Source organism: Podarcis erhardii (genome assembly GCF_964252035.2).
Source record: "Podarcis erhardii genome assembly, chromosome: 16".
In the NCBI taxonomy this organism is placed as follows: domain Eukaryota; kingdom Metazoa; phylum Chordata; class Lepidosauria; order Squamata; family Lacertidae; genus Podarcis; species Podarcis erhardii.
In genome coordinates this window covers 34,557,016-34,571,727 of record NC_138514.1, presented here as the reverse complement: position 1 = coordinate 34,571,727, position 14,712 = coordinate 34,557,016, and the positions used below count along the sequence as shown (strand labels likewise).

Below are 14,712 nucleotides of genomic sequence, written 5' to 3'. Positions count from 1 at the left end.
GATCAGACCCTGTTGTATCCCCTGAATGTCATCAAGAGCACAATCGAGTCTCAACTGCCCACATTCTCCCACCTTGTTGCTGTAACTCCACCAGCAGCAGAGGAAGGAAAGTTTCCCACTCCTTCTGGCACCGGGTTGCTGCAGCTGCAAGCCACATGCAAGCAACATACTGGGAAATGTAATTTTCCCAGGGCTCCCAACATCTGCAAGGAGAGAGGAGCTGACCTTCCTTATATATTAAAAATCTCACCTAGATAAGAACTCACAGGGTCACAATTCTCATGTCCTATTTGAGGTGAACATTGCAATCATCAAAACCCACTTTTCTGAGACCAAGTTTTTTTTATTCCTGTATCATCAATAATTAAGCCTTATTTCAGATTATTGCATCTGTCAAAGTCGGCTCTCTATCCTATGAAAGATCTGCCCACAATAAACAGACAAATCATATATATATATATATATATATATATATATATATATATATATATTTAAATCTGACCCTGGTTTTAAAACAAGGAACCCACATCTGAAGCGAGTGTAGGATCTCAAATGAAGAAATGCAGAGCTTGGTGGGCTATTTGGTAGAAACCATAACATCTGAATTGGTTCAAAATTAATGCAACTTTGTTCTGCCGCTGAGTTCATTTCCTTCTGCCCTCTCTTATCTTGTCCCATCTCTAAACTCTTCAGCATTATGAAGAATATTCTATTCCCACGCTAGTCTTGCCAGCATCACATTTTCCTCAACATGGAAAAACATGGCGGTCTTTTCCGGTGTTACAGGAACGGCCACTCTATCCTGAGTCGAGAAGAATTTTGGACAAACCTTTTTACACAGGGAAAATCCCACAGAAAAAAACCATAGACGTGGCTGCAGTGAAACTGGAGCCCAAATCCATAGAATGAATTAGAATCCATTAATCTGGCCTTATTTCTGAGATTGTGCCCAACTTTACTCCAGAAGGAACCCAGGCTGAGGCCTAATGAAGTGGAGGAAGAGAGGGAAAGTGGTAACACCAGCACTCAATCCCAAAGAATGGCAATCATGGCGAGGGGGGGTTCCCATTCCCTAAGTTTAGGCCTTAAATGTAAATAGGTGAACACAGCCCTGATACTGATAAAGAAAAGAGTTTGTGAACAAACACCTTAACTTCAAAAGCCACAGTTCAGCCACATCCACCACACAACCTGGTATAAGGGCAGATCTCTGCCATGTGTAACGCCACAAACTAGACATGTTTTATAGCCAGCCAGGTACTTGTCAACCACCACTCATCCACCCCTGTTCATACAAACCCAGACTCAAACTCAAAATACCTAGTGGGCATGGGTTTCTCAAAAACAAGTCATGCAGATGAATCTCAATTCTTTTTTTGATAGAGTTACAAGCTTGGTGGATCAGGGGAAATGCTGTGGGCATAATATATATTGATTTCAGTAAGATCTTTGACAACGTCCCTCATTATATTCTTGTGAAGAAGCTGGTAAAATGTGGGCTGGACAAGGTAACTGTTAGGTGGATTTGTAGCAGGTTGACTGACCAAAGAGTGCTCACTAACAGTTCCTCATCATGCTAAAAAGGGTGACGAATTGGGTGCCATAGGGTTCTGTCTTGGGCCCATTATTGTTCAACATCTTTACAAAGGACTTGGATGAAGGTATTGAGGAAACCCAGCCAGATGGGTGGAGTATAAATATTATTATTATTATTATTATTATTATTATTATTATTAGGATGTTCATCAAATCTGCAGATGATGCCAAACTGGGAGGGGTGGCCATTGCTGATGAAGACAGAATCAGGATTCAAGATGACCTTAACAGACTGGAGAACTGGGCTAAAACTAACAAAATGAATTTCAATAGGGACAAATGCAAGGTTCTACACTTAGGCGGGAATAACCAGATATACAAATATAAGATGGGGAACACCTGGCTTTCCAGTGGTCCACGTGAAAAGGTTGTTGGGGTCTTAATAGACCACAAGCATAATATGAATCAACAGTGTGATGCAGCAGCAAAAAAAACAAACCCTAATGCTATTCCAAGCTGCATCAACATTAGTTTCCAGATCAAGGGAAGTAATAATCCCGCTATATTCTGCCTTGGTCAGACCCCACGTGGAGCCCTGTGTCCAGTTCTGGGCACCATAATTTAAAAAGGATATTGACAAGCTGGAACGTATGCAGAGGAGGACAACCAAGATGATCAAAGGTCTGGAAGCCAAGCCTTATGAGAAACAGCTATGGGAATTTGATATGTTTAGATTGTTGAAGAGGAGACTTAGAGGGGCTGTCACATGGAGAATGGAGCAAGCTTGTTTTCTTCTGCTCCATAGGATAGGACCTGAACCAATGGCTTCAAGTTACAAGAAAGGAGGTTCTGACTGAAAACCAGGAAAAACTTTCTTACAGTAAGAGCTGTTCGACAGTGGAATAGACTCCCTCAGAAGGAGGTGGCCTCTTCTTCATTGCAGCTTTTTAAGCAGAGGTTGGCTGGCCATCTGTCATGGATGCTTTAGTGAAGATTCCTTCATTGCAGGACTAGAGGACCTCTGTGGTCCCTACCAACTCTGTGATTCTGTTATTCTAAACCATACATGGCTGGTGGCCTTTGCCAAGCATGGTGGGTTGCTTGCGAGTCAGGTCAGACTCTATGAGAGGGAAGAGTTTCCCAGACATGACCACTGACAGCTTGAGGATCCCATTTGGCATAAATTAATCTTAACTCCATCCAGGAAGGCTTGAGGTTTGGCACCTCTTTTTAAACCACAAATTCCCAAGGTCCAGTTCTAACTAGGATCCATCAATTTTGGTTTCTCGTTTTTCCAATCTTATAATCAGTTTGTCCCAATCCCACATCAGCTTGCCAGCGTGCCTTTTTAAAAATTAAAATAATAATAATAAATTCTGCATGAAAATCGATACGCATTTTGCAAAGGCATTTCTCCTAATGCACATTTTTCTGCAACCAATTTCCCAAGGCAGTAATGCATTTTTATACATTATTTTCACTGATATATAGTTTTGTGCACAGTCTTCCCCAACATGTGCTTTTCCTGTAAAGGGGAAAAAATGATTGGAGGACTGCATCAAAAAATAGGGAGATGTGCAACTTTCTAAGTATAGCTGCATTTCGGTATGTGCATTGGAAGCACAAATGAGAAGCGTTTGCATTAAAAAGTGAACCAAATGAATTTCTCCCCAATCCCTCATTCTAACCCAAGCAAAACCAAAAGCTGATTGCTTGCCTTACTGTTGCTCCTTGCTGCATTGTTTTTAATGTGGTATTTTGGGGTTTGTTGCATAATACATTTATTAATTAAGCTGCTCCAGGCTCTGGATGAGCAGAATATGAGAAGAGATGTAGCTCAGCAGCAAAGCAGATGCCTTGTGTGTAGAAGGTCCTGGGTTCAATCCTCGGCATCTTTGGGTAGGGATGGCAACGTCCCCTATCAGGAACCCAGGAGAGACACTGCCAGTCAGTGTAGGGACAATACTAAGCCAGGCAGACCAGTGGCATAGGACGGCTTTGTTTGTTGAGCCTGGCTGGCCAGTTTTGTAGTGGCAAGATTCCTACACAGAACAAGGGGATTGAACTAAATAGTCTTCAATACCTCCTTCCAACTCTGAAATTCGAAAATTCAATGTCTTGATCCATTGCCATTCATTCATAGGAACATAAAGACCTGCCTTATATTGAAATAGACTACTGGTCCATCTTGTTCAATATTGTTTACACTGACTGGCAGCAGCTCTCGCTAGGGTTCCAGACCAGGGGTCTTGCGCTACCTAGAGATGGTGGGGTTGAACCCGAGGCCTGTCACTGAGTTGCAGCCCTTCACACAAGATTTGTTGCTTGGTGCTACATATGAAGAAGGGATGGGCTTGCACATATGAAAGCCCTCTCCTAACTACCAGCTCACTCACCCCCAACATAGTATAGCTAAAGTATACTTAAGAATGCAGCTTTAGACTATGATCCTAACCACATGGTGTTAAAAGTGAGGCAGGAACAAACAGCACAGGAGACTGACCAAACATCGTAAGTGAGCAAATGTGTTCAGCCACAAAAACATCAGAAGGGTCTGAGCCAAAGGCCCATCAAGACCAGCATTTTCTTCTTACAGCGGCCCTCATAGGAAACCCACAAGCTGGACAGCAGCACTCTCTAACTTGTGATTCTCAGCAGCTAACATTGTATAGGTAAAGGTAAAGGGACCCCTGACCAATAGGGGTTGCGGCGCTCATCTCGCTTTACTAGCCGAGGGAGCCAGTGTACAGCTTCCGGGGTCATGTGGCCAGCAGGACTAAGCCGCTTCTGGCGAACCAGAGCAGCGCACGGAAACACCATTTACCTTCCCACCGGAGCGGTACCTATTTATCTACTTGCACTTTGACGTGCTTTCGAACTGCTAGGTTGGCAGGTGCAGGGACCAAGCAACGGGAGCTCACCCCGTCGCAGGCAGCCTTCTGATCAGCAAGTCCTAGACTCTGTGGTTTAACCCACAGCACCACCCGCATCCCATGGTATACAGGTACATAAACACACTAGAAACTTCCTTATACGCAAGTCAGACCACTGGTCATTGAACACTGTCTACACTGATCAGCAGCCACAGCTCTCCAAGAGTTCAGACACGAATATTCCTAACTCTACCTGGGGGTACCAGGGATTGAACCTAGGATATCCAGGATGCAAAGCAGATGCTCTACATAAGAGCTACATACTGCAACTTGATCAGGCCGAGAACCAAGAGGTGGCCCTATACTGTATAGCTGCTGCTTCTAGCTTGGGTTCCCCTGGTCTGAAGAACTCCTCTGTGCGGGATAGAGCAGCGGTGGTGAACCCATGGTCCACGGGTCACATTTGGCCCACGCATCTGTTTCTGGTGGCTTGACAAAGTGTTTGGCTGCTAAACAGACTCATCCTTCCTTCCCTTGCACCACGCCATCACTTTTGTGCCCTTGGAACCTTGCCTGCCTGCTCTAAATCCCAACACCTAGGTTATTTGGACCACACTAGCTAGTAGGAGTCTGATTAGCACCCTATACCCCCACTAGGTATAGATGTAGAAAGAAAGAAAGAAAGAAAGAAAGAAAGAAAGAAAGAAAGAAAGAAAGAAAGGCAAACCCATTGCATGTCTACTTGACTACTGCATGCCACAAAGGCCGGGTGGGCATCTCCAGTAGGAAAAGACACATGTCTGGAAAAAGACACATGTCTGAACTCCAGGAAAGCCACCATCCGTCAGCAGAGACCAGGGATGGAGAAACTGTGCCCTACCAGATGTTGCTGGACTCCAGCTTCCAACATCCCTGATGATGAACTGTGTTGAATGGGACTGGTGGGAGCTGCAATCCATCTGGGAGGAGCCACAGGTTCCTTATTCCTGGAGCAGCAATTCTGAATTGGATTGGAAGAGTGGTCTGACAGTCTGCGGCAACTTCCTACGTCCCTGTGCTCCTGATGCATCCCCCCACCACCCTGCAGTTGCTGCAAAGGATTTTGGGGCATACTCTAATTTTACTCACCACTCCAACCAACGCTATCAGCCCTCACTGTTGCACTAGAAATGTTGGGAAGCCTGGTCTTCTCACTGAGGAACCCTTGCTGAGCTGCTGAAGAACCTCAGTTTTATCCCAGAAGGAATATAGTTGGAAGAATATTGCCCTAGATATTATTTTTTTGGGGGGGGGATACATGAGTAAAGTCCCACTGAAATCAATGGGGCTTCCATCTAATACATAATAACATTATGAGACTCTTAGGTAAACACCAGGGAAGAGAAAGTGAAGGTTTGTGGGATGGGGGCTGAGGTATTAAAGACTGGGATAGGCTTCCAAAGAAAATGACATCATTTACCCATGCATCCTCAACACACACACACACACACACACACAGAGAGAGAGAGAGAGAGAGAGAGAGAGAGAGAGAGTTTGGTTCACATTGTATCCAAATTCATTTTGGTTCAAAGCCAGTTGGGAACTCGCTCAGTCTAATCTCATGGAACAGAAGTGGCTAGACTCCCTAATGGATATAAGCCGTAGGCCCCAGAGTGAGCCAACACATAGCTTTTTATCTTTGTGTCTTTTACTAAGTTCTTGCAACTTCTTTCATAACGGCCCTTGAGAATCCCCCCCCCCCATTCAAATACTTTGGAAGTTCAAGAGACCAAAATTCTAACAAATAATGCCATTTTTTTCCTCCCCCAAATTCAAATTTAGATAGCATAAAATGTGGTGGTGGTGTTTTTAAAGAAAAGCTGTTGGAGTTACAGAGATGCATCATTACCCACCCATTGGCGATACCGATTCCCCCTTAAAACTTTATAATTCCAGGACTTTTCCTCCGTTTTCTGTATCAATGCACGCTGGCTGAACATAAGCTGTTTTTCAAGAAAAACATCAGCGGCAGTATTATATGGTAGGGAGAGATGCTCTTTGGTTTGAGGAAAGCAGAAGACCTGGTGTGTGTGTTGTTGAGCCTCTAACATCTCCTTGGAAATACCTTTCTCCCCTCTCTCTTTAAATACATGAACTGTGTTGATTCTATTATTCCACTTGCTGTACAATAATATCTCTTTTCAGTCTGGGAATTATTTATTTTTAACAGCTTCAGGAGGTGACCCATATGAACTGAATACCAGTGACTGTTCTTGGGAACGTAAAGAAATGGACCCCATTTTTCACCTCTCTTCCACTTAGGATTGCCAACTAACCAGAAAAAAATGACTTGGCCTGCTCCTCCTCTTTTAACAGCAAGTACAAGGCGAAGGTTAAGAAGTGTGCATGCACACGAAAGCTCATACCAAGAACTGACTTAGTTGGTCTTTAAGGTGCTACTGGAAGGAATTTTTTTGTTTTGTCACAACCATGGAGATGCACATGATTACCTGGTTATGCCTTTAGATCATACTACCGTTAACAGCACAGCAGATTTAACCAATTTTTTAAAAACCCTCCCAAATTTTACCAAGTCTATTGTTTTTCTACAGATCTCCCTGCCCAGGCATAGGCAAACTCAGCCCTCCAGATGTTTTGGGACTACAACTCCCATCATCCCTGACCACTGGTCCTGTTAGCTAGGGATGATGAGAGTTGTAGTCCCAAAACATCTGGAGGGCCGAGTTTGCCTATGCCTGTCCCTGCCTCTTCCCAAATTTGGAGACAGATTAAAAGTTGCCAGCCGGCTAAGGCTGGTCATCATTACTAAATCCCACTGAAGGAAGCAACCAGATTTTAGTTACTCTTAACTTGTTCTATTGGTTTCAGAGAGACTTCCATGACAATCCTAAGCACACTTACTAGGGGGTCCCACTGAGTAATGTGCACAGGATAAGGCTATTAACATCATGCAGAAAATAACAATTACCACAAAGTCAAAAGCCACAGAAAGGCAATGTGGTTAGTAGGGGTGTTGAAAAGAATGCCACAAAATAGTGAGCGAGTCTTATGGTTCAGTTGAAGAAGGGTCCGGATAGCTCAAAAGCTTGCTTGTTTTGTTCCAGGTTTTGTTTTGGTTTTTTGCAGCATTTTAGTTGGTCCTCAAAATAAGATACTACCTGGCTGTAACTTCTGGATTTTTCCTAACAGACGAGCATGCCTACTACTGATTTTTGTATGGTCGCCGGGATTTAAGTTTAGCTCGACTAGAGCCAACCATTTTTAAGAGAGTTTCAAGTAGCTTGAGAGAAGTATGGCTGCCCATGGCTCGGGTTATTTTGTCCCATTGTTATCTCTGGGCAAATTGACTTTGGGAATGATATCAGACTTGTGAGACCTGCATTGCGAGATGCAACAGCACCATGTACATGCAAAAGAGGTCCTCCTTTCACATCGCCCTTCAACTTTATACATATTCTCCTAATTTTGTCCTGCATTATAAAGAAAGGACAGTTTTAAAATTCCCTTTCCCCCTGATTCCCAAGAGGGTACCCAAATTGTTCCTTGGCTTTGAAGGATATTTTTAAAAGCATCTCCCACACCCCCAGTTGCCAGCAAACTGGGTCACAGACATAGAGGTTTTCTAAGCTAAGGAACATAAATTCAGAAATGATACACCTTGACTGCATGATATATTTTTTCCTGTAGTGTTGGGGAATAAACAGCAAATACAAGAGGGCATTCAGATAGGCTAGCTTTGAATTAACATATGAGGGCAATATTCAAGTTAGGGGCAGCAGCTGAGAGGCAGGAAGGAAAGACTCCTCCTCTCCCCCCCCCAAAAAAACCCTCCACAGCTAGCCCAAAAAGACTACTTAAGCTGGGCTGCAGCTGTTCCCACTGAAAAAGGGGAGGGGAGGGTCTCAAACTGGAGCCTGTTAGAAATTCTGGCTTAAGTATGCTGAATGCAACTAGATTCCTATGCATGCTTACTTAGGAGTAACAAAGCAGGGTGTGTTAGGACTGCAGTCTTAGAAAGTGAGTTTGAGCATCACTTTTCTCACACATGCAACAGAATCCTCTGCATGTTTACTTACAAGTTTTTTTCTCATAGTTCAGACTTACTTCCCTTAGCACATTTAGAGCCTGAGCCTATGAATGTTTACTCAAAAGTTAAGTCCAAAAGAGGCTGCAAATCTATGCACATTGATTTAGAAGTCCCATTGAATTCAGCAAAATTTTCAGTGATGCTGACTGAAACCTGTAAACTTTCGAGTCTCATTGAACTCAGTGGCACTTACTTCTGCATGTTTAGGCTTCCAGGCTTACTGAGAAGTAAACTGCATTGAAATCAAAGGAATTTACTCCTAAGTAGATTTACTTTTTGAATGGCAAGAGACTGACTGGTAGTTTTTCTACCTTTCCCAGCACATTCAGATTCTTATCTTTTTCTCTTGGTTATGAAAATATGTGATTATTTTCTGCCACTGGAAGATTTAATTTTGTTGGGGAAGGCTTCCCATAATGGATAAATAGTAATATTGCGGGCATCAATCAGATCTCTTTACGAATGCCTTTTCCCATCTCAATCTGGCGAATGAGACTTCATCCTTCCAAACCTAAACTCATTTTCCTTCAGGTTAAAGCTGCACAGCTATATGCAAATTTCCTCGGAGGTCTCATTGAACTTAAGGCCGTTTTACCTTAGAGTAAGCATGTGCAGGATTGGGTTGCATTCCTCACAATCTATTTCTGAGCAAGTGGGTTTGAAGCCCCTTACTCCTGATTCTACCCTGGGATCAATGGAACTTAGAATCCATGTGAAAAACTCCCTTAATTCCCCACCAGATGAAAATAGCTCCTCAGGGGCTAGCCTTGTCCGCTTTAAGATCTTGAGAGAGTCCCACAAAGTTACAGGCAATCCACAAATCTGACTTAATTCTATTTTTAACCGTAATTTTACATATTGTTCCTGCTATCTGCTGGGATACCAAGGCAACACATATGTGATACATTTTTTTAAAAAATCCTACAAGTGTATTCCTATAGCATGCTTACTTGGAAGCAAACTCATTTAAACTCAGTGATACTTACATCTGTGTATAACATGCAAAAATCTAGCCCTATTAGTCAACCCCATTGGACAAGGTTTTTCCCTTGCGCCTAAAGATATAAAAAAGCATGCAAATGTTCTCGTTCATAACATTACTTAAATTAGATTCAGGGGAACGGGAGGCTGCAATATTGCTTCCCACCCCCAACTCCTTATCTGGAGTCCATTTTAAAACTTTGGTAATAATACTAAAAAGAGACGAAAAGATGTTCTGTGTAAACATCCTAACGGTGAGCCTTAGTTAAGATAAAAGGGCCTGCCTTCTCCTAACTCTGACAGTCACTGGGAAAAAAGCAATAAAGATAATACAGTGAGGGGAGGCAGACAGCTTTTCTCCCAAGTTTTACTAAGCAGATTAGAGGCAGGGTGGGGACACCCAAAAATCTAACAATGAAATGTGCAATATAAAAGCTAAGCCTGAAAAAAAAAGATCAGATCAATTTCACTCCCATGCTGAAATTTACAAACAAATGGATTGTTTCTATTCCCCAAGCGGCACCATTAATGGAGATCTGATCCTGTGCAACTTTTACTTCAAATTAACCCCTGCTGGGCATAATAAAAATAAATAAAACACACCCCACTTCAAGTATATTTCAATGAGGTTGGAATCCTAACCCCATTTACCTGAAATCAAGCCCCATTTGGATTCAATAGGACTTGCACCTGAGTAGACATGGTAAGGATTGCACTCTGTAATCCTTAGCCCTGTCTACTCAGAAGCAAGTTCTATTGAATTCAGTGGGGATAAGTAGTCTCAGGATCACAGCTTTATTTATTACTGTTATTTAGTGTTGTTTTTATTGATTTTAAGCATTTTTATCTCTTGCCTTTCTAACAAAAATTCAAGGCTGCTTACAAGTCACCCTTACTATAAAACTGACCAAAGATGATGATAATAAGCTTGAGAGCCAATGCTGATTAAGGATGCTTAGGCACTATTGGCCACATGTGAACTACGCAAAACAAGAAGTATATGGTAAAAAGTGGAATAAAATTATTGCAATGTGACTTGCTCCTAAGTAACCCTGATCTTCCTCAAAATGCAGTCTTGGGCATGTTTTACTCAGAGGCAAATCCCATCATCTTCAGTGAAGCATACTCCCTAGACAGTAGCATGTTAAAGGTACTTAGAAGCTTAGCCGACCCAATTCACACGTGATGTACTATCAGTATGTTGAAATGTAACTAAACTTTACTACAAGGAACCCATTGCATTTGCGTGTGAGTCGTGTGTGTGATCTCACTTTGAAGGATGTCCTCAAACTCCAGCCCCACTAAAATATAACTTGCACGCAGTATCCTATGTGGAAATTAACTGTGCATAGATTTCAATGGGATTTGATTTTGCACCCAATGTGTCCTCTCCTTACAAAAAACTAGAAAATTAAGGTGGTAAATTTAGGGTTAAAAAGTGGCTGAAATGAATGGACTTGAAAGTTGGTGAAGCCCAGTGCTTTCAGTGGAATGTGACTTAGTTGGATACCACCCTTAGGACCCAATCAAGGTGTGTGTCTGCTCAAATCAAACACTCTTCCAGATTTGTTTTTATTTGTGGGGAGGAAATCCTGCTTTCCTTGAAGCAAAGCGTGTTCATTTCATATGATGGAGCTTGCTTAGAATCCATTTTTAAAGGATTCCACTCACACCCTGGAGTAACTTTTGTTAATCCTCACACACAAGACTGCACATTTTCCTGGGAGCAGCTCCCATGCCTGGGAGTACGCCTCTGAACACGGGAGGTTTTACTTATAAGTAAACAACCACGGGATTTTATTTGCTTGGAAGGAAGTCACGTTGAGCTCTCAACAGGACTTCCTTCAGGGCTCTAAAATCTTCTTAGAGTAACCTGGGACGACGCATAGCGCACAGAGGATTCTATTTGCTTGCGACTTTATCCTTTACACGGCCGCTGGAATCGCATATCTAACATCTTTGTTATCTTACGTGCAACCCCTTGGTCCGTTTTACCTTAAACTAAACCCCACCGATTAAGAGAGATTTACGTACTTCAGAATGAACTTGAATAGGGTCCTGCAGATTCCGGGACGGAATCCTACGCACGTTTACCTCTGAATTAAGTCCCTCTGATCTCAGCGGGAATTACTTCTGAGTAGACATGCATAGGGATGCACAATACGTCCCCTCCGCTCCCACCCCCCCCCAAGTAACCTCGGATTTAAATCTGATGCACAATTTCCTACAAATCCCATTGAGTTCAACGGGGATCAAGTTCGAGTAAGTATGCACAAAGGCTGCCTCACTTCGGTCTACCCTAACAAGCGATTTATTTAAAAGAGTCTACTAGACGGTTTTACTGATTTTAGTTTAAATGCGCTAGCCATGTCTTCCTTTCAAGAGGACACCCTCGTCGTGAGAAGGTGAGTTCACCGGCTTACAGCAACACCTCGGTAGGCTTTTCTCATAAGAAAGTCCAGTTGAAATCAAGGTGACTCTTACTTTCAAATAAATGTAGCCCTCCGGGTGGGGGGGGGGCTGTCACGTGTCAGTCATGGGGGTACAATCCAGAAGCTACCTAAAGTGTCTGATGGGCCACTGATTCACGCCTCCTGTGTAAACACAAGACACCCAAGCCCTGTGTTGATTTTAGAGCAATTTATTCCTGAGTAAATAAGGAAGATCCCCCTTTTAAAAACAGGTTATTGAACGCCTTTCATGTTGCGCTCTCTCTCCCTGTTGTTCTCACCGCCACAAAACCCGCTGTGTTTCCCCACCAATTTAAATCACAAAACAAAACCCCACCAATTTAAATCACAATGCAAATATAACCGGGGGGGGGGCGTTTCCTCTGGAGTAAAAATCTTACCAAACTCGAGGGAGCGTCCTTCTGAGTAAAACACGCTTTAAGGTGGCTTGTGTGTGTGTGTTTGGATCATTCAAGAGTGTGAAGTTCTTAAACAAAACCTCGGGTAGAGGGTTGCCCCATATTTAGCAGCCGGCGGGACTTAGACTAAGTCAACATGCCTGCTATGATCAGGCAGCGTAATCCGATGCTCGGCCTGTTTATTTCGGAAGTAACTGCGCATAGGGGTTGCAGCCTGAATTGAGAGTTAGTTAAAAAGCAATGCAACCGTTTAATTGAGCTATAATTCAAAACACACACACACACATATACAAAGTTTAGTAAGCATTCCCGAGTCTTTGGGATGTGGGGGAGACACAAGACCAAGCACTCGGAGTAAACAAACTAAGCGAGTGTAACTGACCAGGGTGATTGATAGTGGTAGGAGTTGACAGCAGTATAAAATCGCTCTAAAAATGCATTGAATAAGGCGGCCGCCGACGCGCAGGCTCTGTTCACGCGTTGCCTCGCAGTTGTGTTTTCTACCAAACACGACCAAATTTGGGTTCTAGTCCTGCCCCAACCATTTCCTCGCAGCGATATTTCTGCAGGATCCAAGGGAACTCGATGGGGTTGTAGGGACTTTTCTCCCCGACGCCCCATCTAGGAGGACTGCGGCGCGGCTCTCCCTCCCTCCGACGAGCCTTTTCGCCTTTGCCCCCCAGTGAAATAAATCCCCCTTTTGCCTGTCACATGCCCTTAAGTGTTGTTTTCTGGCTTTACAACTTCACCCTCACCTCCATCTTCTGTCTTTTTCTAAAACCCTGTTTCTCCTTCCAAATTTACAAACATTGAACCAAGTCAGCTACGCACCCCCCCACCTCCAGTTTCAACAGTTTTAAGAGGCGGGGTGCAGACCCAAAAAAAAGAAAGAAAGAAAGAAAGAAAGAAAGAATCCCGCAATACAAAGGCATGGAAATTTAAAATAACAGTAGATTTTGTTGTTTATGCCCCCAAATCCCACCTTTACGTTTTACGCACCATTTACTTGTAAAGAAGCCCCATTTGAACACAGCAAGGAATGTTGGGGATCAACATCCATAGGCTTGTGTGGCATGTCAAATTGCAGGTAAGCGACCCTGCAGCCTCATTTTTTTAGCGGGGGGTGGGGGAGGGAGTTTGTTTACTTAATTGTATGCACCTGAATTTTGGAAACGAAAAAGTCTCGCTGCCTGAGATTTACTTCACATAACAGAGCAGCTGCAAAGCGAATGAGGCCTAGTCAGAAACCAGGCTGCATTTGCCTCGCGTGCAGCGACCTGCCTTGGCTCCGGAAACTGTAAAACGCCGCCTGGACGCTGAGGGCGCTACCACAATCATCTCACTACAGTATTCACGTGCTCTTAGGAGGAAGGCAAAAGTACCTATAGTAAGTATATATACATTCGGAGGCGGCAGAGAGAACGTCTATGGGCAGGAGGCACTGGTGCGCGCATGGAAACCACCAGGAATTGCTCAGCCTGAAATGGGATCGTTCCCCCTCCCCCCCCACACTTCCCCCCATACAATATCCCTTGCAATCCTATCCGCTGCTCTATGCCCGACTTTCCTGGGTCTATTGGGACTTACTTCCAGGTCAACTTGCCCAGGACGGCGCTGCAAACGGGAAACCTTCTTTGCATGCCTGCTCCCACTGTTCAAGAGTCACCGGATTCAATGGCGCTCGTTTCCAAGTATCTCCCTCCATGGCGCGTCTAGGAGTGCGCCTACCTGCTGCTGAGGATATAGCATTTCACGTCCGCAGAAAGCAGGGTGGGGGTGGATGGGCCAGGCTGATGCTTTACTCCCAAGTAAGCCTGCTTGGGATCGGGGAATGAGGCCTCCCTGGATGTCTAGCTTGTCCCAAACGCCTTAGGCTTAAAAAGGGGCGCTCTGGTGACGTCTGAGCGGCGCGATCACCAGCACGTTTAAAAACACACACGCACTTTCCTTTTTGTTTTCCTTTTCTTAAAGGAAAGGAACCATTTATCTACACACCATCCTGAAATCTTTTTTTTTTAAAGCCAGCTTTAAAAAAAAACGGCGGCACAGCGGAAGAGAGTAAACTTCCCTTTGCCCAACCCCCCAACCCCTTTTAAAAGTAGGTGCGTTGGAGTTTTATATAATGCATGCCTTGACATTTACACAAACAGGGAGGATTCTGGCTATATTTGTTTGTTTTTAAAAACAGATTTATCCAAGCGATTTTAACAGTTTATTTCAAGAGGAAAGCTAACATGCTGCTCAAAGGGCACCCAGAGAGGTCGCTTTTATTGGGATACTTACAATGCAACCCTACAAAGGTCTACTCGCAAATAAGCCCAGTTGAGTTCAGTGGGATTTACTCTCAGGCATGAGCGTGCATATAG

General features: G+C 43.7%; 1 protein-coding gene across 8 annotated transcripts in view; it reads right to left on the bottom strand.

Annotated features, from left to right (window-relative positions):
• TBX4 (T-box transcription factor 4) overlaps positions 1–14,712 on the bottom strand; it is a 101,410-nt gene that overhangs the window by 46,789 nt on the left and 39,909 nt on the right. Inside the window, exon 1 of one of the 8 annotated variants that reach the window (XM_081844178.1) lies at positions 14,075–14,199. The exons of 5 other annotated variants lie outside the window; for them this stretch is intronic. In XM_081844178.1, the coding sequence (XP_081700304.1) occupies positions 14,075–14,095 (21 nt within the window). In that variant the 5' untranslated portion in view covers positions 14,096–14,199. 2 more of the 8 variants (XM_081844182.1, XM_081844184.1) reach the window with 2 other exon arrangements.